The sequence below is a fragment of the Phyllopteryx taeniolatus genome, chromosome 4, assembly GCF_024500385.1.
Source record: "Phyllopteryx taeniolatus isolate TA_2022b chromosome 4, UOR_Ptae_1.2, whole genome shotgun sequence".
NCBI lineage: Eukaryota > Metazoa > Chordata > Actinopteri > Syngnathiformes > Syngnathidae > Phyllopteryx > Phyllopteryx taeniolatus.
Genome location: NC_084505.1, coordinates 27,718,882 through 27,745,108, shown reverse-complemented (window position 1 = coordinate 27,745,108; position 26,227 = coordinate 27,718,882). Strand labels below are relative to the sequence as shown.

The 26,227-nt window shown below is 44.7% G+C and overlaps 1 protein-coding gene across 11 annotated transcripts in view; it reads right to left on the bottom strand.

Annotated features, from left to right (window-relative positions):
- The window catches only part of slit2 (slit homolog 2 (Drosophila)), a 93,304-nt gene that overhangs the window by 9,474 nt on the left and 57,603 nt on the right, over positions 1–26,227 (bottom strand). For 3 of the 11 annotated variants that reach the window (XM_061771189.1, XM_061771179.1, XM_061771181.1), the window contains exons 6-30: positions 26,081–26,152; positions 24,682–24,753; positions 24,380–24,543; positions 22,743–22,878; positions 19,447–19,518; positions 19,247–19,318; positions 14,201–14,272; positions 13,873–14,016; positions 12,823–12,986; positions 12,553–12,576; positions 10,919–10,936; positions 8,603–8,753; positions 8,426–8,500; positions 8,134–8,277; positions 6,665–6,808; positions 6,419–6,585; positions 5,764–5,896; positions 5,319–5,387; positions 4,966–5,037; positions 4,726–4,797; positions 4,584–4,655; positions 2,861–3,024; positions 1,970–2,002; positions 1,562–1,686; positions 1,367–1,464 (exon numbers count right to left, since the gene is read on the bottom strand). In XM_061771189.1, the coding sequence (XP_061627173.1) occupies positions 1,367–1,464; positions 1,562–1,686; positions 1,970–2,002; positions 2,861–3,024; positions 4,584–4,655; positions 4,726–4,797; positions 4,966–5,037; positions 5,319–5,387; positions 5,764–5,896; positions 6,419–6,585; positions 6,665–6,808; positions 8,134–8,277; positions 8,426–8,500; positions 8,603–8,753; positions 10,919–10,936; positions 12,553–12,576; positions 12,823–12,986; positions 13,873–14,016; positions 14,201–14,272; positions 19,247–19,318; positions 19,447–19,518; positions 22,743–22,878; positions 24,380–24,543; positions 24,682–24,753; positions 26,081–26,152 (2,529 nt within the window). The remainder of the gene's footprint in view (positions 1–1,366; positions 1,465–1,561; positions 1,687–1,969; positions 2,003–2,860; positions 3,025–4,583; positions 4,656–4,725; positions 4,798–4,965; positions 5,038–5,318; positions 5,388–5,763; positions 5,897–6,418; positions 6,586–6,664; positions 6,809–8,133; positions 8,278–8,425; positions 8,501–8,602; positions 8,754–10,918; positions 10,937–12,552; positions 12,577–12,822; positions 12,987–13,872; positions 14,017–14,200; positions 14,273–19,246; positions 19,319–19,446; positions 19,519–22,742; positions 22,879–24,379; positions 24,544–24,681; positions 24,754–26,080; positions 26,153–26,227) is intronic. The other 8 variants (XM_061771185.1, XM_061771186.1, XM_061771187.1 and 5 more) reach the window with 6 other exon arrangements.

The window sequence follows — 26,227 nt, the reverse complement described above, 5'->3', positions numbered from 1 at the left end:
AAATGCAAAGAGACGTTCAACATATTTTCATCCCGAAAAGTCAGGAAAGAAGGTGAGGGAGAGGTTGTGATGCCGATGTGAGCCGCGTGCGCTTTAATTGCCTGCGCTGGGAGTCGATTCCCTGACGGAGACGAGACGGCAATTAGCATCGCGCCTGCTAATATGAAATATTATAATATGAATATGAATCTTAATATGAAAGAGCCCGACGAAGACAAAGCCGGCCTTCCCGCGTCTATTTAGCGCGGAGACAGACAGTCGATTCTTTTCTGTTCATGCTGTTGTATCGGCAATAATCAAGAAAATGATTTGAAAAATAGCTCTCGTGTGTTTGAATTACTTGTAACACGTAATTGTAAATCACCACATTACATCGGTGTGTGTTGAACTACTGACAGGCTTGAAATGTCGATGAGAAACAAGCGGATCATCCCTGTGGTGTGTACATGCATGCGACGATCAATCGGTAAATAATAGCTTTTGTTTGGGAACAAAAAAAATCCTTGTAACAAATACAAACTCCTTGTGATATAAATGTAGGGGGGCAAAATCATTGCACCTAATATGAATATAACTTCAAAGTGAGGGAAATAAAAGCAATGAATACAGAAGCTAATTCGAATTGAAAGTCAGTTAAGTGATAAATGTACAAGAAAGTACTCGTCTTTGTGTGACATCATATTTTGATTTGATTCAAGCCGCAGTCGCATCAAAATGAACTCGGATATTTTTCACATTTACGATTAATATCCATCCATCCATCCATTTTCTGAGCCGCTTCTCCTCACTAGGGTCGCGGGCGTGCTGGAGCCTATCCCAGCTTTCATCGGGCAGGAGGCGGGGTACACCCTGAACTGGTTGCCAGCCAATCACAGGGCACATAGGAACAAACAACCATTCGCACTCACAGTCATGCCTACGGGCAATTTAGAGTCTCCAATTCATGCATGTTTTTGGGATGTGGGAGGAAACCGGAGTGCCCGGAGAAAACCCACGCAGGCACGGGGAGAACATGCAAACTCCACACAGGCGGGGCCAGGGATTGAACCCGGGTCCTCAGAACTGTGAGGCTGACGCTCTAACCAGTCGGCCACCGTGCCGCCACGATTAATATTATTATTATTATTATCTGACTGTCATTTAAAAAAAATACACATTGAAATCAGATCACCTTGTGAGTTACATTTTAAAGATATATATATATATATATATATATATATATATTTTTTTTTTTTTTGCATATGATTTTTGGGACACTGAGGGCTGACAATAACTTCCTGTAAAGGAGTAAAATATTTTTTAAAAAGCCTTTGGAATTCTTGCATTAATATGGACTCAAATGTGTATTTGAAAAGAATCCCCTCACCAAAAAATGGGGCCTTGGCCTTCCTTGAGATGACAAGTTCCTCCATTCTGGCAGGGGTCACTGATGCAAGCATGGATGGGTTCCTCGCAGTTCTGGCCCTAAATAAACCAACCCAAAAGCAGTCTTTCAAAATGAAACATCGTCACTGCCGCACAAACACTTCGCCGCTGTGGCTCGTCGAGACCCCGCGTGTACCTTAAAGCCGTAGGGGCAGGTGCAGCGGTAGTAGCGCACCGGGTCATCGAAGCACGTGCCGTCGTTCTCGCACGGGCCGGACAGGCACGGCTCGCATTTCGCCTGGATGCCGATGTCGACCGGGCCTGTGGGAAGCGAACGCGCCGCACGGATGAGAGGAACGGCAAGTTAGACTGCGCGAACGCGTACGCGTGCGCACACAGACAGACAGACACTGACGTGCTCGTCGTGAATGACTTTTGCTTTTAGCAGTCAGAACGATACACAACAAAGGTTGAAACATTGGGCTTGAAAAGGAAAAAGAGTCACGGGGGTCAAGACAAGAAGGGAACTGGGCCGGGACAATTTCAAGCAAGTTGGGGAGGCGCCACTTAGGACTTAGGAGGAATATGCGATGGGCTACTTTACCTGGCACCAGAAAACCACAAGGCCCCGGGACTTCTACAGTGCGTCAGTTAGATTAGGTTAAAAATAGGATTCAGTCATGTGATCTTTGCCAAGAGCCAGTCAGAAAAGTTCACAGTTCAGTTCACATTCAGTTGCATTCGATCACTCGGGATTGAGATTCAAGCGAAAAGCACGCTCACGCAAGCGCATTTGCCCGACGTAACATTTCCACGCAAATTGGGACGCGGCTTCAGACAAAACAAGAATAACTTTTCTCAAAATGTTTTCTGGGCAGAGCTCAATTGGAATCTTCGACTCGCGGTCTCCTCGTTTGCACTTCTAAGAAGTCTGAACATGCCGAGTACACGTTACAGACGAGCACGGCGGAACATAGGAGGCAGAACCGCCCTGCGGTTGCGCAATCCGGAGTGTTAAGCGTCCTTTGCGCCATTAAGGTCGCACAAAACTTCCAAAATCCAACTGAGCCAATATCGTGAGGCCTCAGTGTACCTCACGGACCGAAGCTCATCGAGGATGAGGAGCAAGACAACGAGGCGTTTGACGAGAAGAAGTCGCATTGAAGCGGCGTCAGGCTAACTTTGCTGTACATATCATCAAGAAAAACTTTCTCGCTTCAACTTGTTACGATTCACGGGTGCACTTCTCTTTTCACTTGTGTTACAGAGAAGAAAGCAAAGCGTCAACCGCATCTGTGATGAAACGTGCGGATGTCCAGATGGTATTTGATTGATTTTATGTAAGAGCGTTTTGACAGTGAATGCCCTTCTGACGTTGTCGTCTCTAGAGTAGATTATTTTGAGCATTTCGAAGGAAATCCCAAATAATTGGAGGTTGCTGTTTCCTGCGGTTTGTCTTTGCATGACGTGCATGCGGGGCTGCTGGGCCGCGTACCTGTGCAGGTGAACTTCTTGGACGGCGTGGTGAGCAGCAGTTTGTCGATCATGTCGCCGGGCCCGGCGCAGCGGGCGATGCCGGGCTCCTTGTAGCCGCTCTTCACCCAGTCGGACAACCACTGCATGTGGCAGTCGCAGTGCAGCGGGTTGGCGCCCAGAGCCCTGCGCGCACGCACGCACGCACGCACGCACGCACACACGCTCATCGTGTTACAATTTTTCTTTTTTTTCCCACTGGATAAACACTCAAATGAAAAGCATTACACATTGATCAAAATCTCCCATTCAAGGAGCAAAACATCAGCTTAGATTTGCACCACCAGAAGCACAATGTCAGCCTCACACTTTTTTGCAAAACACTAAACACACTCGAATACATTCGACACGGAAGAAAAGCTTATTTGTGTACTGAATTTTCAGAGCAATTGTTTGTGTGGTTTTTGCCGAGCTCGCAGTGTTACGCGCGCGAGTGTCGTCGCTTAGAAAACAGGGACATGTTTTCTCGTGATTGTCCATGTCCACTGATTCGGGTAGATGGAGAGAAATAATAAATACTGTAAATAATACTTTCATCAGTCTGCAGTGTTGGTCTTGGTAAATTTACGCATTGTATATTCGTACTCTCTCCGTGTACTTGACTTACAGTACTCCAATCACCGAGAAGTAGAATTGCGAAAAGTCTTTTAGGTTAGCAACAGTAGCGTGTAAATGCTTGAAACAAAATGAAGTCATACGAAATGTATTATTATTTTTTTTTAAATATAAATGAGTGTATAGTTTTTTACATGAGTGTTTCATTTTACAACGTATCTGAGGTATTCTGCTACTTGTGTGTGCGTTTGTGTATCGTGTTTTGACAAAATGAAAATCGTCTTAAAGCGTTTGAAAACAATTGCAAAATGTTTTGTTTGATTTTGGGTTCACTTTCTATTGTACTATTGATTTTGGGTTGTAGCAAGTGTTAATGCTTTGTTCTAACAGTGAAAAGGATTTCATGGCACTATTTTGACGGAGCGCGAGACGCAGGAATTTCACAAATGTTTGGAATACAAGTTAGGACCAAAGAAAGGCTATAAATCAAAATGAACGACAAGTCGCTGCAATGTGCTCATCGGGTTTGCTTTTTGTGCAACGAGAAACTCATTGTCGGTCTTTCTCGCCGCGAGAAGTCACGAGTCGAACGGCAGGGAAAGACGACATTTGCCACCTGCCAGAATCTTTTGAGATCCGCAATAGCAAAATATGAGGTTATATTTTTCAGTATGCGTTTGTTCAACTGGTTTCATGTGCTAGCGTTGTTGAAAATACTACAAATGAATGAGTTCAACATGTATTTTTTGGAATACATATTGTATATGTATATTTATAAGGGTCTCACTGTTGTGCTTACATTCCTGCAGGAAGTTAGACATATTATTACTCTCTTGTATTTCCCTTTTCCCCCCTCCTAATTTTGTATTTTCTTTTCATTGTGCCTGTAATACACCTCCATAAAATACAATTGTGTGGTAAACAGTAGACTTAGAAATAGGCTCAAATATGATAATATGACGATGATGGACCCAGTTACGCTGAAAAAAGTACTTCGTTTGATGCGGTGCATTGGTTGCACCCGATGAATATGTGGTCAACAATTTTTGCCACAGCCCTCGTATTGTGACTCATGAACTTGTGTACCTAAAGAAGTAGTCAGTGTGTGCGTGTGTGTGTGTATTTCTTACAAGTGTGACAGTGATGACAGATCTTTGAAGGCTCCTTCTGGTATCAGCGATATATCATTTCCATGCAGAGACCTGACAAAGAGTTGAGTGAGAAAAGTCTGCCTCGCTTTCCGTGTTTTGGCTCCACTTTGATGACACTCACAGCAAACGCAGAGACTCGAGGCCGTCGAACGCCCTCACCGGTATGCACCGCAAACGGTTGTAGCTCAGGATTCTTTCGACACAAATTAAACACGTTGTCATGGAGACATACAGTGGCACCATGAAGTTATTGTTTGTCATTATTTGCGTTAAAACGCTTGCATGGTCACACGTTGGTCCGGACAGATGCAAATATGAATGCACGCACGCAACAAAGGGACTGATGTAAAGCCAGACTCACAGGGTAAGCAGCTCGGACATGTTACTGAGGCTGTGGTTGGACAACGTGCTGATCTGGTTGTTACTCAAATCACTGAAAAGGAAACAATAACAGGTACATCAACGCGCACACACGCGCACGCACACACAGGTCGTTGGGTCAACACATGCCTTGTGCAAACGCACGATCCTAATGCAGAACATAATGCTCTTTTTCCCGTTGTACACGCATTTCGAGGTGATTTTCGAAGATGCCATGAGGTTAGTTTCGGCAGAGCGCAAGGACACAGGGCCGAGGCACGCTCCAGATTCTAAACGTAAACGTACATAAAGTGTCATTTCTCTCCATTTTAAATTGTGAGCACTGACACTTACATGAGTGTCAAGTGTTTGTAATCGGAGAGCTCCACAGGAACCTGCGTGAAGTGGTTCCCATCCAGATACCTGACAGGTGGACGCACAGACAAATGTTATTTGATCATGTGGGAAATTCCTCATCTCCGACAGAGTGTGCAGTCAGTTCAGCACGAGCCGTAATAAACACCGGAGTCGAATATTCCCACGGGCATCCTTTTGGAGTTGGGCTGACATCCTGCGCTGCTGTTATCAATCCGATATATTCATCGAGTACGTTAATAATGAGAAATTGCATGATGAAATGCCTCAACGTTTCTGCCCAATTTTTGTGCTCATAATTTGGGCGAGGCAGCACGGTACGGACCAAACTAAAAGCTACAAGCTCCAAAGTGCGCTCATGCGGCGTGAACAGGCTGACTGATGAGATGACCGCTCAATAGAAACATTCAAGGAAATCACTCACAGCTCAGTGGTTTCTTTGGGCAGGCCTCTGGGCAGAGCGGCGAGTCCCTTGTTGCTGCAGCGCACCACCGTGTCCAGGCACGAGCACTCCGCCGGGCACCTCAGCGCCGGAGAGCAGCTGTTGTCCTCGCGCCCTGGCGCCGACGGGTGCCAGTCGGGGACGGCCGTGGAGACGGCAGGAACGACGACAGATTTAGTCAATACTAACCTGCCGCTGCAACTACTGGACTCTTATTGTCGATACTTCTATTATAGCTATGTAGTAAATCTCTTATTGGCAAAAATGCATCACAGCTTTATCAAAATGGAAACAACATGTTGAGATATCACAAACACAAACGGGTGACAGGTGAAAGCGCCACACAATAATAATGCTCAGCTTGAATTCATCGTAATACTTTTGTTGTTTTTAAACTACACGCACAACAAAAACATGCTTTGATAAAGTCAAGTGTGATGTGAGCAATCATTAAAAATGAATCTTATGCGAAAGGAGGGTGAGCGTTCGAAAGCTGCAGTGCATCGCTTCTGTCGCCTCCTATAGGCTGTAATTCTGCATTACAACCACAGCGCAACTTGAAACATACGCTTACGCCGGGGCGCTCGCAAGTCAAGGAAAACATCAGCCAGAGATGCGTAATTTTGCCAGATCCTACCGTCTTCACAAGCAAAGTCCTGGACGGCCACATCCTGGATGGGGATCTCCTTCAGGAAGTAAGGACTCTGGCAGCGAGGGTTGCCCGTGACGATGCGCTTCCTCCTCAGCCAATCGCCGAGCCAGGCCAGATGACAGTTACAGTCGAAGGGATTGGCCAGGAGGTTGCTAGACGACGACGGACGGGAACGTTAATTTGCCCGCGGTGAACGCGGGCCCGCGAACGTCTGGTCCGCTCGGTACTCACAGCGTGGAGAGCGAATGCAGCGTGTCGAAGGCGCCGGGGTTCATGGAGGTGATCTGGTTGTCGTAGAGCGACAGCAGACGCACGGAGCTCAGACCCACGAAGCTGCCGTTGCTCACGCAGCTGATGCGGTTGCTCCGGAGCATGCTACGCACACGTACACACGTACACGCCGTTGAATTTAGCGCAGAAGAAAGGCGCTGACTGGATTCGGGACTCCAGGCTTTTAGAGTACACGTAGCGCAAGTGACAAACGAAGAAAATGCTCTGCGCTTTTTACTGCGTTAGCTCGTCAATGTTGTTTTACATTCATTGTGCGTTAGCATTGAGCTATCGATTTTTGCGAACAAAAAAGAAAAAAACGAAACCAAGACTGTGATGTATTTGAACAGGAAATAGGACTCATTTGTGATGTGTGGTTAGTTTTACAGTGAGCTTCAACTGGAATGTCAATAAGCAACATTCCCTCTTACTGCTTGCTAGTATGTTAGCACCGTAGCAAGCTGTTGTTGCGGTCACGGGGGCTCCGCACGGAATGGACTGCTTGCACACGAGCGGTCAAATCCGAGATTTTAGATCCGGTCCGATCCGATCCTTGTTTATTTGCTGACATCGGAGCGATTTGCGATCTCAAAGACACCCCTAGTGTCCGTTCACCCAGAAGAACATTTGAGAGCTTGTTCGAGATTTATGCCAAAGATACGGTGATCACAACAAGTTAGGGATATTCAGTTTCTGGGTGAAATTTCAGGATGAATCCCGAGGCGGCACGGCTCAGGTGGTACGGCGGCGGAAGGTTGCGGGTTTAACCCTCGGCTCGTGTGACCATGTCCAAGTGTCCTTGAGCAAGATACCGGAGCCCCATTTGCTCCCGATGCGCGGCATCGGAATTTGGCGAATGGGGAGACTTTGAGTACCTTGGAGGTAGAAAAGCGTGTTCTCGTTTGCCTAAAATGAATTTGCCCCCCTTAAACTTTTGAATGCACGCGTGCAACTGTTCAATGTTTCTGCACTTTTTGCACAACTTGCTGTCCTCTGACCAGACGCGCATTAGCAACATTCTCAACAGGTGTTGAACATTTCAGGGAAGATCAGATTAAGTTATACAGTAGTGCCGTTCAAGTTTCACCCGAAAGCCGAATGTACTTTTTGCAAGTAGTGTATTTGATGGGGTTGAGGTCAGGGCTCTAACCCGGGCCTCGCTTTGTGCCCGGAACAGAAAAGGGCCTTGTCCAAACTCTTCCCACAAAGTTGGAAGTATAGAATTGTCCAAAATGTCTTTTGGGTTAAAACATTTTGATGAGGCTAACCCGCTTCTTTTTTGAGGGCTCCACAAACATGACAGAACTAGAGGCCATCCTTTCATAATTGTTGAATTGATGAAGAGTTATGTGTCACGACTTTTATCCAGATGGTGTATTTGCATATGCACGTCCGCGTGTGCGTGCGTGCGTGTGCGTGCGTGTACCCACAGTGTGCGCAGGCCACTGAGTCCCTTCAGCATGCGCTGATGTACATTTTCCAATCTGTTGGAGGTCAAAATGAGCTCATTGACCCCGGAAGCTCCTTCGAAAGTGCCCTCCTCTATGTCGGCGATGCGGTTATTACTCAGGTTACTAGTGCAGGAGGGAGAAGAGCAAAGAAGAGTTTGAGGGCGCAAAGATCCAAGAAAAACGAGGAAGTAACCCTCTGCAAGGATGTTGTTTTTTTTTGACTCGTGTGCGGCTACTAGTTCCAGTTTGGCTCACTACTCATCTGACTCACATCTTCCTCAGCTGGGGTAACTTTTTGAAGATCCCTGTCGCCTCAAGCACAGTAAATTCATTGTTGTTCAGGCGCCTGAGGAGAGAGAAAATGTGTTTGGAGGACAACCGCAGAGACGAAAGCTGATGCAATTTCTTCTCAAAGCCGCAGGGAGACGACGACGACGACGTGACTCACAGTTCGGCGGCGTATTGAGGGATGCGGTCTGGTATTTTGGTCAGCTTCTGGTTGGAGCAGTCCACCGTGGTGCCCTCGCAGCGGCACTTCTCCGGGCAGGCCAGGTCGGCGAAGCAGTCCCCTCCCAGCTTGCTGCGGTGATCCTCCGTACCTGGTTACAATCACAAGCGCAGCGTCACTCGGCTGCCGGCCGCGCCGTTGACCGCGAATCGCCTGCCGAGCCGACAAAAACGTCCATACGGGCTTTTTTCATCCTGGCCAACACATATAGGAGATTCGGGTGAAAATGCTCTCACACCCTGGCACTCGTACTGCAAACACACGCACACGGACGCTACACAGGCTGCTGCGTCTTGCGTCTTGGCCATGCTGCAGCGATTGGCAGGGCCGTTCCATGGTGCTTGACAGAACCATGTTCCACTTTTAGGAACCTGGCAGCCACATGGTTAGATCAAGCACAAAGGAACAACCTGCGGACTGACTGCTCCTCCGCTGGAATACGGGGAGGGGTGAAGGGGGGGTGAAGGGGTGGGGGGGGGTGGGGGGGGTGGGGGGGTGGAGGGGTTGCGGCTGCGAGCGGGGGACGATAGAAGGAAGAGCCTATAAGTCATTTCCCACAAAGTTGCCCTAATCTTCTTGACAGAAATCTGCGTCACAAGGCCAATTTTGATGACCCCTGAGGGCGGATGCTGCAAGGGTGAGAGGTCGTTTCCAACCGGCTTCACAAGGCGGACAAATAACGTTACCGGACAAGCGACAAAGACAACATGTACGCTGGAACCTCGGGAGTTGAACGTTGCATGGAAAATGGGCATCCAAGGCTGTGGTGCGCAAAATATGGCCCGCGGGCAACAAAAGGCCTGCTCCGTCCTATTATTCCGGCCCACCAAGCATGAACTTCATCGGGAGTCCTGTTATAGTTTCCCCCCTGAAAAATTGGTTTGTTTCATCTTACTTTCCGCTTATCCTCACTCCGGTCGCGGGTGTGCTGGAGCCTGTTGCTTGTTTCTTTATTAATCATACTCATTTATTTTAATTGGTCTCATTCTTAACTGGTTGATTTATAAATTACATATTGATCAAATAAGAAGGAAAATAAACAATTTTACATATACGTTTAACAATCTGATTTAGTTTTAAGGAATAACTGAGTAATTAATGACATGAAATAATTGAATTGAATAAAAATACAAGAAATTATTTTACTCATTAAAACATTTCCACATTACATATTCTTTAATTAATCTATTAAACATGGTAAAATAATTACAGTTAAATTAATGACATATAATACAATAAAAAATAATGAATTATTTCATTATCAAAATAAACACTTTTGTAGATTTATTTTTTTGATTTAATAAGTGGTGAATTCATCATGAAATTAATCATAAATAATACAATTTAAAAAATCAGAATGAATGACTATTCTATGATTAAATCAAACTATTGGACACGTTTAAAAAAAACGAGTTTTTTGTTGTTTTTTAACCTCTCATCTAGGAATGGCCTGGCCTATTTGTCTATTTGAAAAAGCACAAATGTTTGCCCAGCCCTGCTTTAAATTTAGCCAAAATCACGGAACGCTCCCTGATGAATCCTGCAGCTCAGCAAGCGTCAAATGATTCTCACCCATGGACGACAGCAATGAGATCTCACCATCATCTCCACGTTTTTGTTTTCAGACCAAACTTGTGGGAAAGGTCTCATAGAGCGAGCGATGGGAGGAGATGCCAGTCAGTTTGGTAGAAATGAAAAGGGAAGGATGCGCCAGGGAAGGGGGAGGGGAGGACAGCGAGGGACGTGAAGACGACACGTGGGAAACTCGGGGCTGAGGAGCAGATCATTGAAAAACACAGGAAGGCGTCTTGATCAAAAGCGAATGGGACGAAAGACAGAAATAATACCGGGAAAGGCGAGGGAAGGGGGGGGGGGGGGGGGGGGGGGGCGCAGGAAGCCGAAACCGGGAAGGGTCACTAATAAGCGAGCACGAGAAGGAGACGCTGGAATACTGGAAGACGGCCGCATTCACGGACGCAAGAAACGGGGAAGCAAGAACCATTTGAAGGAGTGGGAGGAGAGTTACGGCACAGATGAAACCAACACGAGCTCGGACTTCCAGGAACACGCACGCACGCACACGCAGGGGAAGATGGCGACCGTTGGGTGTCAAGGCCGCGGCCATTTCGTCGTCCTTCATAAACGTACACGGGGAGGCACGGGGGTCAGGTCAAAGGGCAGAGGTGAGTTCAGGAGGGCGAGGTTTGGTTTTTGACGCAAAACGGCGTCGGTTTGTTGCGCGCGTGTGTTACTTACAGCCGACACGGTGCACTCCTGAGTGTGTGAGCGAGCCGGGACAAGGGAGACAAGAAGGGACTTGACTTTACTCAAAACTGACAATTTGAGAAAAGCACATTTTGAAATACTTCTCATTAGATGTACCGAACATTTTGTGCAAGTCATGTACAACACTCGACTTTTAACAAGCTACCAGCACCAAATGGGTCAAATCATCCAAACTTTCAATTATTCCGACCGTTAACAAGCAATAGAATCTCAACTACGGTGCCTCGTGGAAGGATTTGAGACATAATGATCCGTCTGAATGTTTTGTCAACTTTTAAAAGGACGATGTTCTTAAAACGTGCAGCTTTTCTCCGCATGTGGTATCTGGGCTTTGAAACACCTTTGACCCCCGGTGAGCTTCAGAATTAATGACTGCGGTGAACACGCACGCACGCACGCATGCACACCGCGCTCTGCGCGCTGCGGCTGTCGTGACCGCCAGCAGCATCCTTGCAACTGATGTCAGATTTGCATATTTCCCGGCAGCCCCCTGCCGTGACCTTTTGATGCGGCGCATCGTACAAAGATGCACAAAGCTGCCGTCCGATCGTTTGCGTGTGTGAACAGGACTGCTGGCTAATAAAGTCGCTAATTGCGCCGCAGGTCTGTCGTGCAAAGCTTGCGAATCCAATTGTCAGCATCCTCGTTAGAACGAGTGTTTGCGATCATCTCCTCATGCATTCAAATGTAAGGATTTTTTCAACGCACACATTTCCATGCGTTGACTTTCTAAAACTACTTTTTTAATGTCTGCACGCTGATGGCGAACAAAGAATATTTGAAGAAATCACCACGTAAAGAAATCCAAGTCAGCCGGGATTGGCTCCGGGATGGATGTTACGAGGATCAAGTATTAACATCGGGAGAATAACATCGGACTTCGTCAAAAAATCTTAAGTGAATAAACTTTAACAAGTGACATAAAACCATCAGGTGAAATAAATATTTTTAAAACAGCTCTGTTTAGACGATTAAACAATCCCATTAAAGGAAGCATTTTGTTTTATTCTTGAATATGTGGCCATCCCAGTTATGCATTCGACTCTAAATTCTTCAAATTCCTAATATGATATAGAGTATTTACTGTACATTGCATGATATATTATTTGAATGCAAAACATAAACAATAATGTACAGTGATAGGTTGTCTTCGTGAACAGTCATTTTTCACTAATCGCGGTCCGGCCCTAATCCTCGCGAATTGCGGAAGTTCACTGAACTCGTCAAATCTTATCCGTCACTTCATTAAGAAACAGAAGCGTCAGTGTTGCTTCTTCAGGCTTCCGATTGGCTAAATCGCATCAGACCGCTGGAAACAGCAAGGTCACAATTGACGTGGCCGTCGAGCGGAGAGGATGCCTCACAATCTGTGGACCGCAGAGTGAGCACGAAACGCTGTTTTTCAACCGGAGCCTTGTCCGTGCGGACTTTGCATACGCTAGACGGCGGTGCGAAAACTTGTGACGCTTGTGTGAAGAATGCCAAAGGTGTCAGTGAAAGAAAGCATGGCACTCCAAACTGTGAGCGCATATTCCTGGTTGCTGTGATGGACACACACACACACACACACACACACACACACACACATGCTGGATGTACAATACCTGCGATGAAATACTGTTCTCTAGCTATAGTAGGGAAACAAAGAGAGAGTGACAGTGAAGGAAACAACACAATAAATCAAATACTGGATTTCAAGAGAGTACTCTTTGATTCTGTGTGTGCGCGTGTGCATGCAAAGAGAAACAAATCCGAGGGAAACCAGCAAGCAGGAAGACACAAAATGAGAGCGAGACGGGAGCATGTGACGATTACGCGGCGCGTGGGCGGGCCGACGTTCAGTCAGCGGAATAACGACGAGCCCCGCGTCGTACCTGAGCAGCGGAACTTCTTGCTCTTGATTTGCCCGATTCGTTTGTTGGCGAGGCGCCGAGGGCTGGTGCAGCGGGCGCCGCTGGTCTCGATGGGATTGTCCTGCAGGTAGTCCGCCAACCACTTCAGGTGGCAGTCGCAGATGAACGGGTTTTGCGCTAAATGACTGCGGCACGCACACACACACACACACACACACACACACACAGAGCGTGCACACACACGCACAACACACGGAAGCTGTCAGGACGATCATCTGCCGAGATGTGTGAAGCATCATCACATCGTGTATTCGTGTTGCATTGAACAAGCGCAAATGATTGGACGGCGCCTCTTTAATAACAGCGTGCTAATACTTGTTTCATCGTTACTGATATGGTTTGTGTTGTTTGCGCTATCCATAACGTTGTCTTTGTAAGATAAATTAGAAATTTAAAAACACTTCTGCCAGCAAAAAAAGGATTATGTAGTTTTCTTGGTATGTATAATAGACGCACCATTTATTTATCTAAATAATGTCATCATTTAAAGGAAGACGGTATAGGAAGATAAGAACAAGTTAGTTCTGCGATTGACGTTTGACAGAATCGCCCACATTTTAATTCTGAGAGAAATAAACAGTAGTAAAAATCACAATAACAAGCCTAAAAATCATATTTTTAAAAATCATTATTCAATAAATATGAAATCCCGCTAATTTGTAAATGTAATTAATACACTAACCCCATGAAAGATTCCCCTTTCGTTTCATTGATTTCATCAGATCATTTTGGACGGTAAGGAATATTGTATCGCGATCATCCGTCCGTTTTCGATCGCGATTCTGTTCCGTTGGGTCGCGGGTCAGCTGACTTTGGGGGAGAGCCGGCGCACGCGCTTGACTGGCCGCCAGCCAATCACAAGGCACATACGGAGCAACGAGCGTTCACACTCACGTTCACTCCTCAAACAATTGACAATCCTCAATGAGCCGAATATAAGACGTGACAAAACCAATCCGCTTTCGATCATTGCCGGCGTCGAGTAGTGTCGAGTTTGCGCTGTGTACATACAGCGTCTGTATGGCCCTCAGCGATGAGAAGGTTCCCTTGGCGATGGTCTGGAGCTTGTTGTCATACAGCGAGAGAAGGTTGAGATTGTGGAGGTCCTGAAAGGCGTCCACGCGCAGACACGCGATCTTATTCGCGTTCAGCAACCTGAAAGGCAGAAAAGGTGCATCGAAAGTTGGCCAATAACGACAATCACGGCCTTTCCTCTTCTCGTTCTCCGAGCGGTGTTTCCTACGTCGGTGTTTTTTTTTCATCACAGTGACCACTTTTCAGATGAACATCAATTGTAAAGTGTTTGCAAAGGGAAACGTGTGCCTGTGTGTCGACTCACAACAGCTGCAGAGAAAAGAGCCCTTCGAGCAGCCCTTTGGAGATCTCCGTTATTTTATTGCCATACAGAACTCTGCGCAAAACAAACACACGTTCAAAAATCATTAGTAGTCGTATGCTTCATCAGGATATTATGTAAATTATCTCGACAAATGATATAAAAAGTCTGCGCACCCTTGTTGAAATGCCAGGTTTGTGAAAATAAAAAGGAGACCAAGATAGATCCTTTGGAAGGTTTTTACACGGTTAAAACTGTGCAACTCAATTAGAAAAAAAAAAACACGACATCTTTAGAGAGGGCAAGTAAGAATAAACAACTAACATAATTTGTTGAACTGGGAAATATCCAATCACATTCAAATTTGTGATAAATGGGAAGCAGCAAACAGTTGCCAGCACTTCAAGCGCCCAAATAAAGATTTTCTACGAACACCGACGGCTGTTGCCAGCGAGTTCGAATTCCTTCCACCTTGTCTAAGGCCAGCTGAAGAAAAACAGCCCGCTCGTGCCGCCGCCGTGCTTCACTGCAGGGATGCTCCTCCCTGTTGCGCTTGCCGGCAAGCGCTGCGCCCAACATACCTTTTGCAATTATGCCCAAACTTGCTTTCATGGGACCAGAATGCATTTTCCCAAGCGTTTGGGAGATTTCAAGTGTTTTTTTCCCCCTCCTTTGTAAGATGAGGCTTCCTTCCGTCTTGCCTCCCTGCCGCATAGCCCGGTCATGTGAAGAACAAGAGATTGTTGTCACATGTGCTAAGCAGCCGGGACTTGCCAGAAATTCCTGCAGCTCCTTCACTTTTCATCCATTTTGAAGGGACCCCCCAGTTCTTTGTAATCTCACTGTACTGTCTCACATATTTTCGACAACCGATGTTGACTGTATCGCTGTCATCCATCCGTCTGTTTTTTAAAGTTTTCTTTCAATTGAGTTGCACAGGTTAAAGGTTAAATGAAGTTTTTTTTTTCAAATCACAAAAACCTGGCATTTGAACGGAGGTTTTTATATCCAGTGAAAAAAAATGAACTTTTATACTGTTAAGCACAAAATTATGCTTGACAATCTTTATGTATTTGGTGATTCTTTTAGCAGGAAAGTGGAAAAGACCTTGTCTTAAGAGATACCTGCAATCAAAACCAAAAAATGTGTTACATTTTAACAAAAAGTTCCACAAACTTATGATGATTATTATTAATATTATTCATGCTCTTTCTGAATATTCCAGCTAAAATTCAACAAATGACACAACAAGCTGCGAGTCTTGGAGTTACCGAGCCATGGTGAAAAGGTCCGTTTGATTTAACTGATGATAATTTTGCTGTCACGATCGGCATCAACAACCTTTTTCTGTCCATTGCCAGACATCATATACAAAATACAAAAATATCACTTGATATGTCTCCAAAATTATTTTTTTGGTTGCTTATACAACACTTAACGTCACAAGTATGAATTGGTCTTTCCAAATCCAAAGCAAATCATAACAACAGATGTGATCTTGTCCAGAACGCTTAGTTTATTTCTGGGAGATTCACTTACATGCATTCCTTAGTAGCATATCAGACATTTTTGTTTATCATATTTTTCGTTAAATACGTTCACATTTTCCATTTACATCCATCTATTACTAAAAGCTTGCAAAAGCTCTCTTTGATAGAGGTTATATGAAAGTCATCATCCGGCTTGTAAGAAATGTAATCTGAAGAGTATAAAGATATCCTGTAATTTCTCGTGTATAATACGCACCGCCAAAGTTGACCTCAAAATTCTGGAAAACCCTTCTTCCTATGTATAATGCATTTTTACAATGCATGATTTTGCGTCGACCCATATGATCAAAACGTAGTATTATCTGTGTTTTGTTAGGGTTTTTTTCAAAGAATTATTCTGAAGTTAAGCACTTTATTTGAACACGTAATACTTTCTTTTTTATTGACTTGGCTCTTATTTTGAAATTCACAGCCCTACTTTTATTTAGTAAATGAGTAAACACACAGTTGTGCTCATATGTTTGATTAGCCAGGCAGAATTAATAAGACAGGTACAATTCTTTTAAGAAAACACAAAGGACCAGGCGAAACACATCAAATTTGATTTTAATGGTATTCAAATGAAACGGTCAAGCATTTCAGAAAAGCATTAGCATTAAACAAAACATAACCATAAATAAATTAATGATGATGGTTGCTGTTCAGTCATCAGTCATATTTAAAAAAAATATATATTTCACAAATTCTGCCAGGGTATGTAAACTTATGAGCACAACTGTACATATATGCAGTCATACGTACCCCCTGTCATATTGGAATGAAAGTGTAGGCAAACACTTTTTTTTATAACCACTAGGTGGCGGTGGCATTTTTGAATGAAAGTGCACAGCTTTTTCATAACTACTGGATGGCGGCATACATATATAAAATGCAATTCCCCCCCCCCCCCCCCCCCATTTACCCCTACACCCATGTATAATGTGCACTGTTGACTTTTGAATTTTTTGGGGGGGGAGGGAATGCGCATTATACATGAGAAATTACGGTACTTTAAATTTATAAATTTAAAAAAGTCATAGTATAGCCCGAATATAGTTGCAATTGTGGTGAGCGAATGTCAAAATTCTCACATGATCGCCGCTTTTTAATGCTGTGCTGCCTGAAGGGTCAAAGGTCACGGGCATTCAAGGCTGGTTTTCCGCCTTGCTACTCAGGGGCCGAAATTTGGAGCGTGGATGCTGAAATCCCTAAATTCCTCGCAATTGTACATTGAAAAACATTGTTGTGAAACTGTTGGACTTTTTGCTCACGCAGTTGTTCACAAAATGGTGAATTTGGCTCGCCCCATCCTTGCTCGTGAACAACTGAGCCTTTCGGGGATGCTCCAATCATGACACTCAGCGCTTTCCAATGAAACTGCTCACCTGTGGAATGTTTCAAAACAGATGTTTTTTGAGCATTCCTCAACTTTCCCAGTATTTTGTTGCCGCTGCCCCAGCTTTTGTGTTGCAGGCATCACATTGAATGAGACAATATTTGCAAAAAAAACATAACGTTCATCGGTTTGAACATTGAAAATCTTGTCTTTGTAGTGTGTTCAATTGAAAGGATTAGAAAATTCATGTATTCTGTTTTTATTTACATTTTATACAACGTCCAAACTTCACTGGAATTGGGGTTTATGTTTTTCTTATCAGTGTGTACCAACTCTCCCTTCACAGTACTGTACCATGACCAAAACCGTGCATCAGGGAACCAAACCAGGCCCTTAATAATGATAATAATGGTTCGCCGTTCTTTCCATTTCGCAAATTTTAAGCTCTAACAACGTGCCAACCACTCCATTCACGTCACCATATTTAAGACATAAAGTACAGTGAGTGGGGAAGCAAAAGCCTCCATAAATCCGCCAGTCACCAGCCGCGAGGAATGTAGTCTGTTATCGGAAAAAAAAACTCTTCACGCTTACTTCACACACAGGTCAAGAACCCAAACTCCTTTCTCAACAAAATACCTTTGCGCACAAATGCAATTACTGTTCATTGCTACGCTGCATGCCGAGTACGTCTGCGTGTGCACGGACATGTGTTTCCATTTGTCTTTTATTTGATTGTGCTGAGTGGCAACCCCTGGAAAACACACACACACACAAGCAGACTCATTTTAAATGGACATAAGATGCAATGTATGCGCACTGCCGCCTAATGTAGGAGTCGTACTGCAAGTGATGCGTCAGCAAGAAGGTTGGCGTCCTTTTCATTGGCTGGGCGGTGAACGTGTAATGAGGTGGCAGAAGCCCCCATTCAGCAATTGGGCATTTATAAATGATTGATTGTGGAGAGACGAGATCTTAACATAAGTCCTTCACACGATAACCACACACGCAAAGCTGACCGTTGGGTCAGCGGTGAGGTCGTTCGTCTCAAGAGAGATTACACAGATTACCCATCAAATGTCTGCTTCGATCGCATTTATTTGACACGCCGACACATTCGGCAGAAGTCTTCCCGTCTCGACTGCAAATGTTTACAAGTCAGTTCCAGGTCGCGCTGGGCTCTATCAGACAGATCGTATAAACATTTGCTGCTGGGTTCAATCAGCTTGCCTGTGACTCATCCACAACTTGCTTCTCTATTTATTAGTGCGTGTTCGTCAAACACTTTGCATATTTCTTGGGGTTTTTGACAGATGGGCTAACCCTTGCGAGGCTGTTGGATTGGCCAAAATACACAGATACCCTTTTGGACTCGGTAAAGTGGAATATGGAAATCTGGAGTTGTTTTCCCCGTTTTGAGAATCTTGAAGTGTGTCTGTGGGAATTTTGGCCCATTGGGACTCGCTGTTCAAGTTCATCTGAAAGTTTGATGTTGAAATCAGGGCTAGATTAGAAGTTCTTCCACAACAAACTTTTCCAAGTATGCCTCTATGCGCCTTGATTCGTGCACTGGGAGCAGCAAAAGGCATTCCCGAACTTAAAGCTTTCCCACAATGTTAGAAGCGCACAATTGTCATGGTAAAAAGTAAGAATTAAGGTACTGGAGGAATTACCAGAACGTTGGGGCTATAAACTGCTACATTAGCCCCAGCAATTGAGCCCTGCTGTGTAATGCTAATTGTGCTAATGCACATATTTTACATTGGAAAAATCTCAGAGTACGCCACCAAACAATAACGTCACAAAAAGTCTGTACTGTATATAGAAGAGACGATGCTCTCATCTGGAATTACTTACAAATGCACTTAGTGTGAAATGTGGAACACAAGGCGACCATTCTGTTGTATGAATGGCAACGAGTTATTTGTACCTTCGGCCATCCAGTGGAAGAGCATTTCATTATTCAGCCGGTCACTACGGCAGCGATAGTAAGAAAGATACGTTATTTGCCGAAAAATAAATCAAATCTCTCAGACCGATGACGTGGAATTGGATCATTTACGAAATCTCACTGCGCACTAGTGTGCTGCGACGCACCGGGCGGCAATTATTGATCGACATCACACGTATGGCAACGAGCGCAACGTCACTGGCTTTTTAAAAAGCGCTCCGGCGAGTACTTACAGAGAGTTGAGGGACCGCAGACCTTGGAAGGCATCCGGAGCCAACTCTGAAATCTGATTGTTGCTCAAGTCTCTGGAGAAAGCAAAACAGTGAAAAGAAAAGTGCAATTAATATTGAAAAACACATTCTGTAGCGAGCAGTCTGTGGCGTATGAATAGAAAACTAGTCAGCGTGATTATCACATCTTCCCATCTACTCACATTCTTCGCAGTTTCTTATAGGAAGAAAAAGCCCCGGCTGGAATCACCTTGATGGCGTTCTGCTCCAGTCGTCTGGAACCAAACATCGGTAATTGAATTTAACGTTCAAATCGTGGCGCTCTTCTTAATTAGGGTGCGTGCTTTGGAGGCCTCCGACAACGTGCAACGAGTCCCTTTGATGACAGCTGCCAAATTCTCGGAAGGGCCTCAAATGACAGAGCAGACAGTCATTTTCAAAACATTTCACATCACTGTGATTAGAGCGACCGTTTGCAAGCCAACCGTCGGAGTGTGCGAGTTTGTTTTCCATTTGCACTTCTGGGCTAGGCGGCGTTGCATTGCTGTGTGTTCACAGCGCTGTTGTGCCTCCGCCGCGGAGGTTCAACAGCGTTTTGTGTGGTAGAATCCGTTTTGTGGAGGGTTTTGATGATATTCTAGTGCAGCAGGGGGGCCGTGATTGGATTTTGACAGGGATCCAGGAAACCAGTTCATCCCCAAAAAGCCGGGAATCAGCTCATATTTTCATCATTATTTTTAGCACATACATCATCATTATTAGATCCATATTCATTCATTTCGACCACCTCGACTATTAGTGGTAAAACGATGGCTCCAAAACACCAGTGGTTTGTTTTAAGTCGCCAAATGTGTGCGTATAGTCAGAGCACTATAATATTAGCGGTTGCCTGTCATAACCAAAGTATGAGTTCTTTTATTTTGTATTGAGTTACAACAATAACTTAGTATTAGTACAAAATCGCTGGAGACATGTCTGAGACCACATCATGTCACAGTATGTAAAAATGGGTTTTGGGGTTTCACAGCTGTCCACAAGAGAAGGTTATTTGTCTAATCGTATTTTGTGGCGGCAGTGATGTCTCAGAAGTCAACTGGGATATAAAATCAGTTGAAGTCAGGCCCGTTCGAGTACAACCCCAATTCCAATGAAGTTGGCACGTTGTGTTAAACATAAATAAAAACACAATACAATGATTTGCAAATTATGTTCAACCTATATTTATTTGAATACACTACAAAGACAAGATATTTCATGTTCAAGCTGATCAACTTGATTGTTTTTAGCAAATAATCATGAACTTCGAATTTGATGGCTGCGACACGTTCCAATAAAAGCTGGGACAGGCTCATGTTTACCACTGTGTTGCATTACCTTTTTTTTTTAACAACATTCAATAAATGTTTGGGAACTGAGGACACTAATTGTTGACGCGTTGCAGGTGGAATTATTTCCCATTCTTGCTCGATGTACAGCTTCAGCTGTTCAACAGTCCGGGGTCTCTGTTGTCGGATTTTACGCTTCATAATACGCTGCACATTTTCAATGGGAGACAGGTCTGGACTGCAGGCAGGCCAGTCTAGCACCCGCACTCTTTTACTACGAAGCCACCCTGCTGTAACACGTGCAGAATGTGGTTTGGCATTGTCTTGCTGAAATAAGCAGGGGTGTCCATGAAAAAGACGACGCTTGGATGGCAGCATATGTTTCTCCAAAACCTGTATTTACCTTTCGGCATTAATGGTGCCTTCACAGATGTGTAAGTTACCCATGCCATTGGCACTAACACAGCCCCATACCATCACAGATGCCGGCTTTTGAACTTTGCGTCCACGACAGTCCGGATGGTTCTTTTCCTCTTTGGCCCGGAGGACACGACGTCCACAATTTCCAAAAACAATTTGAAATGTGGACTCGTGGGACCACAGAACACTTTTCATCTTCCATCTGAGATGAGCTCGGGCCCAGAGAAGCCGGCGGCGTTTCTGGGTGTTGTTGATAAATAGCTTTTTGCTTTCAAGTTGCACTTACGGATGTAGCGCCGAACTGTATTTACTGACATTGGTTTTCTGAAGTGTTCCTGCACCCGTGCGGTGATATCCTTTACACATCGATGTCGGTTTTTGATCCAGTGCCGCCTGAGGGGTCGAAGGTCACGGGCATTCAATGTTGGTTTTGGGCCTTGCCGCTTACATGCAGTGATTTCTCCAGATTCTCTGAACCTTTTGATGATATTCTGGACCGTAGATGATGAAATCCCTAAATTCCTTGCAATTGTGTGTTGAGGAACATTTTCCTTAAACGGTTCGACTATTTTCTCACGCACTTGTTCACAAAGAGGTGAACCTCGCCCCATCTTTGTTTGTGAATGACTGAGCCTTTTCTACCCAATCATGGCACCCACATGTTCCCAATGAGCCTGTTCACCTGTGGGATGTTCCAAACAGGTGTTTGATGAGCATTCCTCAACTTTCTCACTCTTTCTTGCCACCTGTCCCAACCTTTTTTGCAACGTGTTGTAGCCATAAAATTCCAAGTTAATGATTATTTGCTAAAAACAATCAAGTTTATCAGTTTGAACATTAAATATCGTCACTATAGATCAAATTATTTCAAAACTGCAAACTGCGAGTTTTCTCCTTCAATCTAATCTTGTCAGAGTGAGTATACGATGGACACAAATTCCTTGTGTGTTTTTGACATACTCGGCAAATAAAGATGATTCTGGTGACCATTCAATTTTTTGGGGGAAACATATCCTCTGTGTCTGTTTACAAAAACGTCTTAAACACCAAACGCAGCTCTTCTGAATAGGTTTCGGCGAGCTAAGGTTCACGGGCAGCCGTGGCCCAATGGTTAAGATCATCGCCTGCCACCGTGGGGGACCTAGGTTCAAAACCCCGACTGGACCATCCGCCAACATCCCCCGGACTCACGGCTGTGGTGTCCTTGAGCAAGACACTGATACCCCGAAATGCTCCCCGGGCGCTTCAGCTGCCCCCTGCTCCAGTGTGTTCCACTAACATGTGTATGTGTTAAACGCAGAGAACAAATTTCGTGTGCATGCATGTTCATGACAATAAAAGATGATTCTTCTTCTTCTTCTTCTTCATCATCGTCATGTCATTCACACATGCGAGGAGATTTCTGCTCACAGCTCCGTCAGTCTACCGAGTCTGCGTGCCACTTGAAATCCAGCCGCCGTGCTTTCAGATAAAGATGGGATCTGCCTCGTCCTTCAGATGGAGCTTTTAATTCTTTGTCCCTCATCCCGTCATTACCGTCTTTAATCAGAGACGAGCTGCATGACCAGGATTTCTCATTTCACAGCTGTGTGGTTTTATTCCACTGCGGCGAGAGAGACGCGTCGTGAACGAGAACGGCGTACCACGGATGGCGCCAAAGCGTAGAGCGACAACGCGGCCGACGAGCAGCCAATCGCCCCCGTCGTCGCGTCCGCTTTTATGTGTGTGTCGATGTAAAGTGAAGTGTGTCTTACATCTCGGTAATGGTTTCGGGGAGGTTGGTGGGTATTTCTGTCAGACTCTTGCCTCTGCAGTCCACAATGTTGTTGCTGCAGGTGCACGACTCGGGGCACTGCAACACGCTGCAGGACGAGGACGACGACTGGTAACCTGCGCGGAGACGCATGGTCAACATTACGCTTTAGAGGCGCAACCGTTCAGTGATTTACCGACATCTAATTCATTGTCAAATTCATCAATAGCGATGAATGGTTTGGAGACCAATTTAACTTTAAATTGTCCAAATCCTTGGAATTTCACACTCTCAACAGTCCTTATGTTTCATCAAAATACAATTTGCAAACAACTTTTTTTTTTTTTTTACTTTGGAAGACAACAATCAATATTTTCTGACGTTTCAGACTAGACCGGTTCATGTTTGTGCATTTTCTGCAATCTGTCAATCTCAAATAATGTCGACTTTTTTAATAAAGGAATGGAAATAAAAAAATATATAAAAACATCAATCCTATTCATTGAATAATTGAAAAAAATAATCAACTGATTAATCAATTATCAAAATAATTGTGAGTTGCATCCCTGTTATGCTTTGCTGCCATAAATAAATCCCGCAGTGGAAAATCAAGCGGATAGAATTCAGTGAAGAGAATGAAAAAGGGAAACTAGAGAGAAGGAGCAAAAACACATTTGCTTCTCTTCGGTCCAAGAACACGCGCAAAGTGTGTGCGTAAAGCCAAAGTGGAATACTTGCCTTCATCCGCATCTTGAAAACGATGAGCCAGAGACGGTAAGGAAGAACAAAAGAACACACACACACAAATGGTTCGCAAAGCATGGAACAGTCAATACAGCCAGCAAAAAGTCAGCACATTCCAATACATTTCCTGCGCTCCATTTCGAAGAATATTTGGGATCAATATTTCATTCAGGATGTCCAACCATCCCCTTTTCTGTCGCATTTGTCGTCATTATGGTCGCAGGTGAGCGGGAGCCCGTCGCGGCTGACTTCGGGCGAGCGGCAGGGCGCATACCGCACGCGATAGCAAACATTTCCACTCGCAATCACACACCAAGTGACAAGTGTCAAACTCAAGGCCCGGGGTCCACTTGCAGCCCGCCACATCATTTTATGTGGCCCGCAAATTCACACCGCGTGCATCGACTTCCTTTCTTGCGAAAATATCAAAATTGCAGATTGTCTTCACTTGTAATAACGTTGACATATTGCAAGCATCTTCTATTACCAAGCACACTTTTAAATAAAAGAAATGTAATAATAGTTGAAAAACGTGTTTTCATAGGTTTGTGATTTCAAAAGTAATTATCCGTCAATTTGTTGCGTATGTGTAATTACATGAGGTGATAATTCATTGATACAGGTACACAGTCGAGGGAACGTGGCCCGTGACAAAAATGATGTCTCTACGGATGTTCTGAACTCCTGTTTCCCAGCCAGTATTGTACGGAGCTAAATATTTCTGCCATAGTGTCGGTAAGCAGCACCTCTGCTGGTTGAACCGAAGTAATGCACTCATTTGCTTCGAGACTCGATTAATCAACGATCAATTAAACAAGCAAATTCTTCGTATATTATCGATTATTACAGTGGAAACATCCCAATCAAGCCTGCGTTACTAATGATCCGACTTACCTGTGCAGACAAACTCCTTCTTCTGCACTTCTGCAACATTGTGCCCCCTCAAGTGCGGCGGGGACATGCATTGCGTGTAGAGTCCCAGACGGGGGCGCTGCCGCAGCCACTCCGACAGCCAGGCCACGTGGCAGTCACATTGCAGGTTGTTGGAGTGCAGGCGACTGAGGGCACGGTGGGGGGGGCAACGGATTTGAGCATGTGCGGGAACACGGGGGTGGAGATCAATTGCACAAACAAGCAGGCCGAGGTGAGCGCTCCACCTCGGGGGGGCCGGGGGGGAGTAGGGGTGGGTGACTTACAAGGTCCGAAGCTTGGGCATGTGGTTGAAACTGGCCACCGACAGCCGGCTGATGTTGTTGTTGTTGAGGGTGCTGAGGAGAGAGGAGGACAACGTCACTGTCGTTCCATTTCCTAGTCACCGTCATAAAATCGAGCCTCGTTACGCTTCCCGGGCCGCCCAAACAAGGAAAATGGAGGAAGGATGGATGCAAGGGCCACTTTGACAGTTTTTGACTTGAATTGATCAAACATGCAAAAATTAATCCAGAGTGAATATAAAAAGTTGAAACCACAGTTCAGAGGCCAGGTTTGGGGATTTTAAAAAAATGAAACAAAGACAAATCCTTTTGAAACTTGTTTTTTCTACCATGTTACCTATTACTCAATTTAGACACAAAACTGAGATCATGTGGTAGCACAACTGTGCACACCCTCTTGTAACTGATTCGCCCCACAATTCATATGTGCAGCCTCTGGGTCACGTTACTGTAATAGTGAAAAATGTTTGCAAATGTTTTATCTTGGTCTCATTTTTATATATCTATATATATATAGATATATAAAAAATCTGGCCTTTGCACAGGGGTGTGTAGGGTTTTTATACCCACTGCACGTCACAGCTTCACCACTGGAACAGATCTGGCCCCGTACTGAGTAGAGCTCCACATTCTGAAGCGAAACCTTTCGCAATCTTTCGGAAGTTGTCCAGGTTTTTGAGGAACATTAAGATGATATGTTCACAAATCAGAAGATGGAGAAAGTGGAGGAAGGCATCTTTTGCTTCTGAATCAGAATGATCTTTATTCGCTGTTATGAAGAAAGATGCTACTATTTTAGTAGTGAATTAGTTTCTTTGCATAGCTAGAAAATCGCTCTATAAAAAAACGGTCTTGGTAGTCGTCGTAGTGGTCAAGGTCGTCGCACCCATGGGGAATGTGAGGGTCACAACTCCTCACTTTTTTGACACCGACACTTTTCACACCATGTCAAATGTGATTTTTACTACATAGCGTGGGCCGCTAAATGGAAGGCTGGCCGCCAATGGCCCCCGAGCCATAGTTGGGGCAGAGAACAAAGCTATTAGAATTTCATAGAACAAATATTATTGGACAATTTGTCTCCATTTCCACAATTCTAATATGATCTAGACAGAATATAAAGCATATAATTTGCCTCCAGTAACATGAATTGTCCACTAAAAATGTCAAATCTTCTGATTCCGTCACAGACCGTCTGCAGTACTTCCAGAATGAAAAAATGCTTCAAGAAATAATTCTGTAAAATGTACACTCACTATGTGTCTGCTAATTTACAATATCAATGATCATTGTAATTATTATCATTACTACTAATGAGTGTCAATTCAAAATCTGTTTCTAATAATTGTGTTTTGTGCCGCTTATCCGAAGCGTTACTCACAGCACTTCCAGGTCGCGTAAGGCTCTGAAGGCGCCGTCCTCGATGCAGCCGATGTGGTTGTAGTCCAGCTGGCTGTACGCATGCGCACACAAAAGACAGAAGAGACGCTTTGTTTTCTTCAGTGCTAATATGCCTCTCACAGAGAGG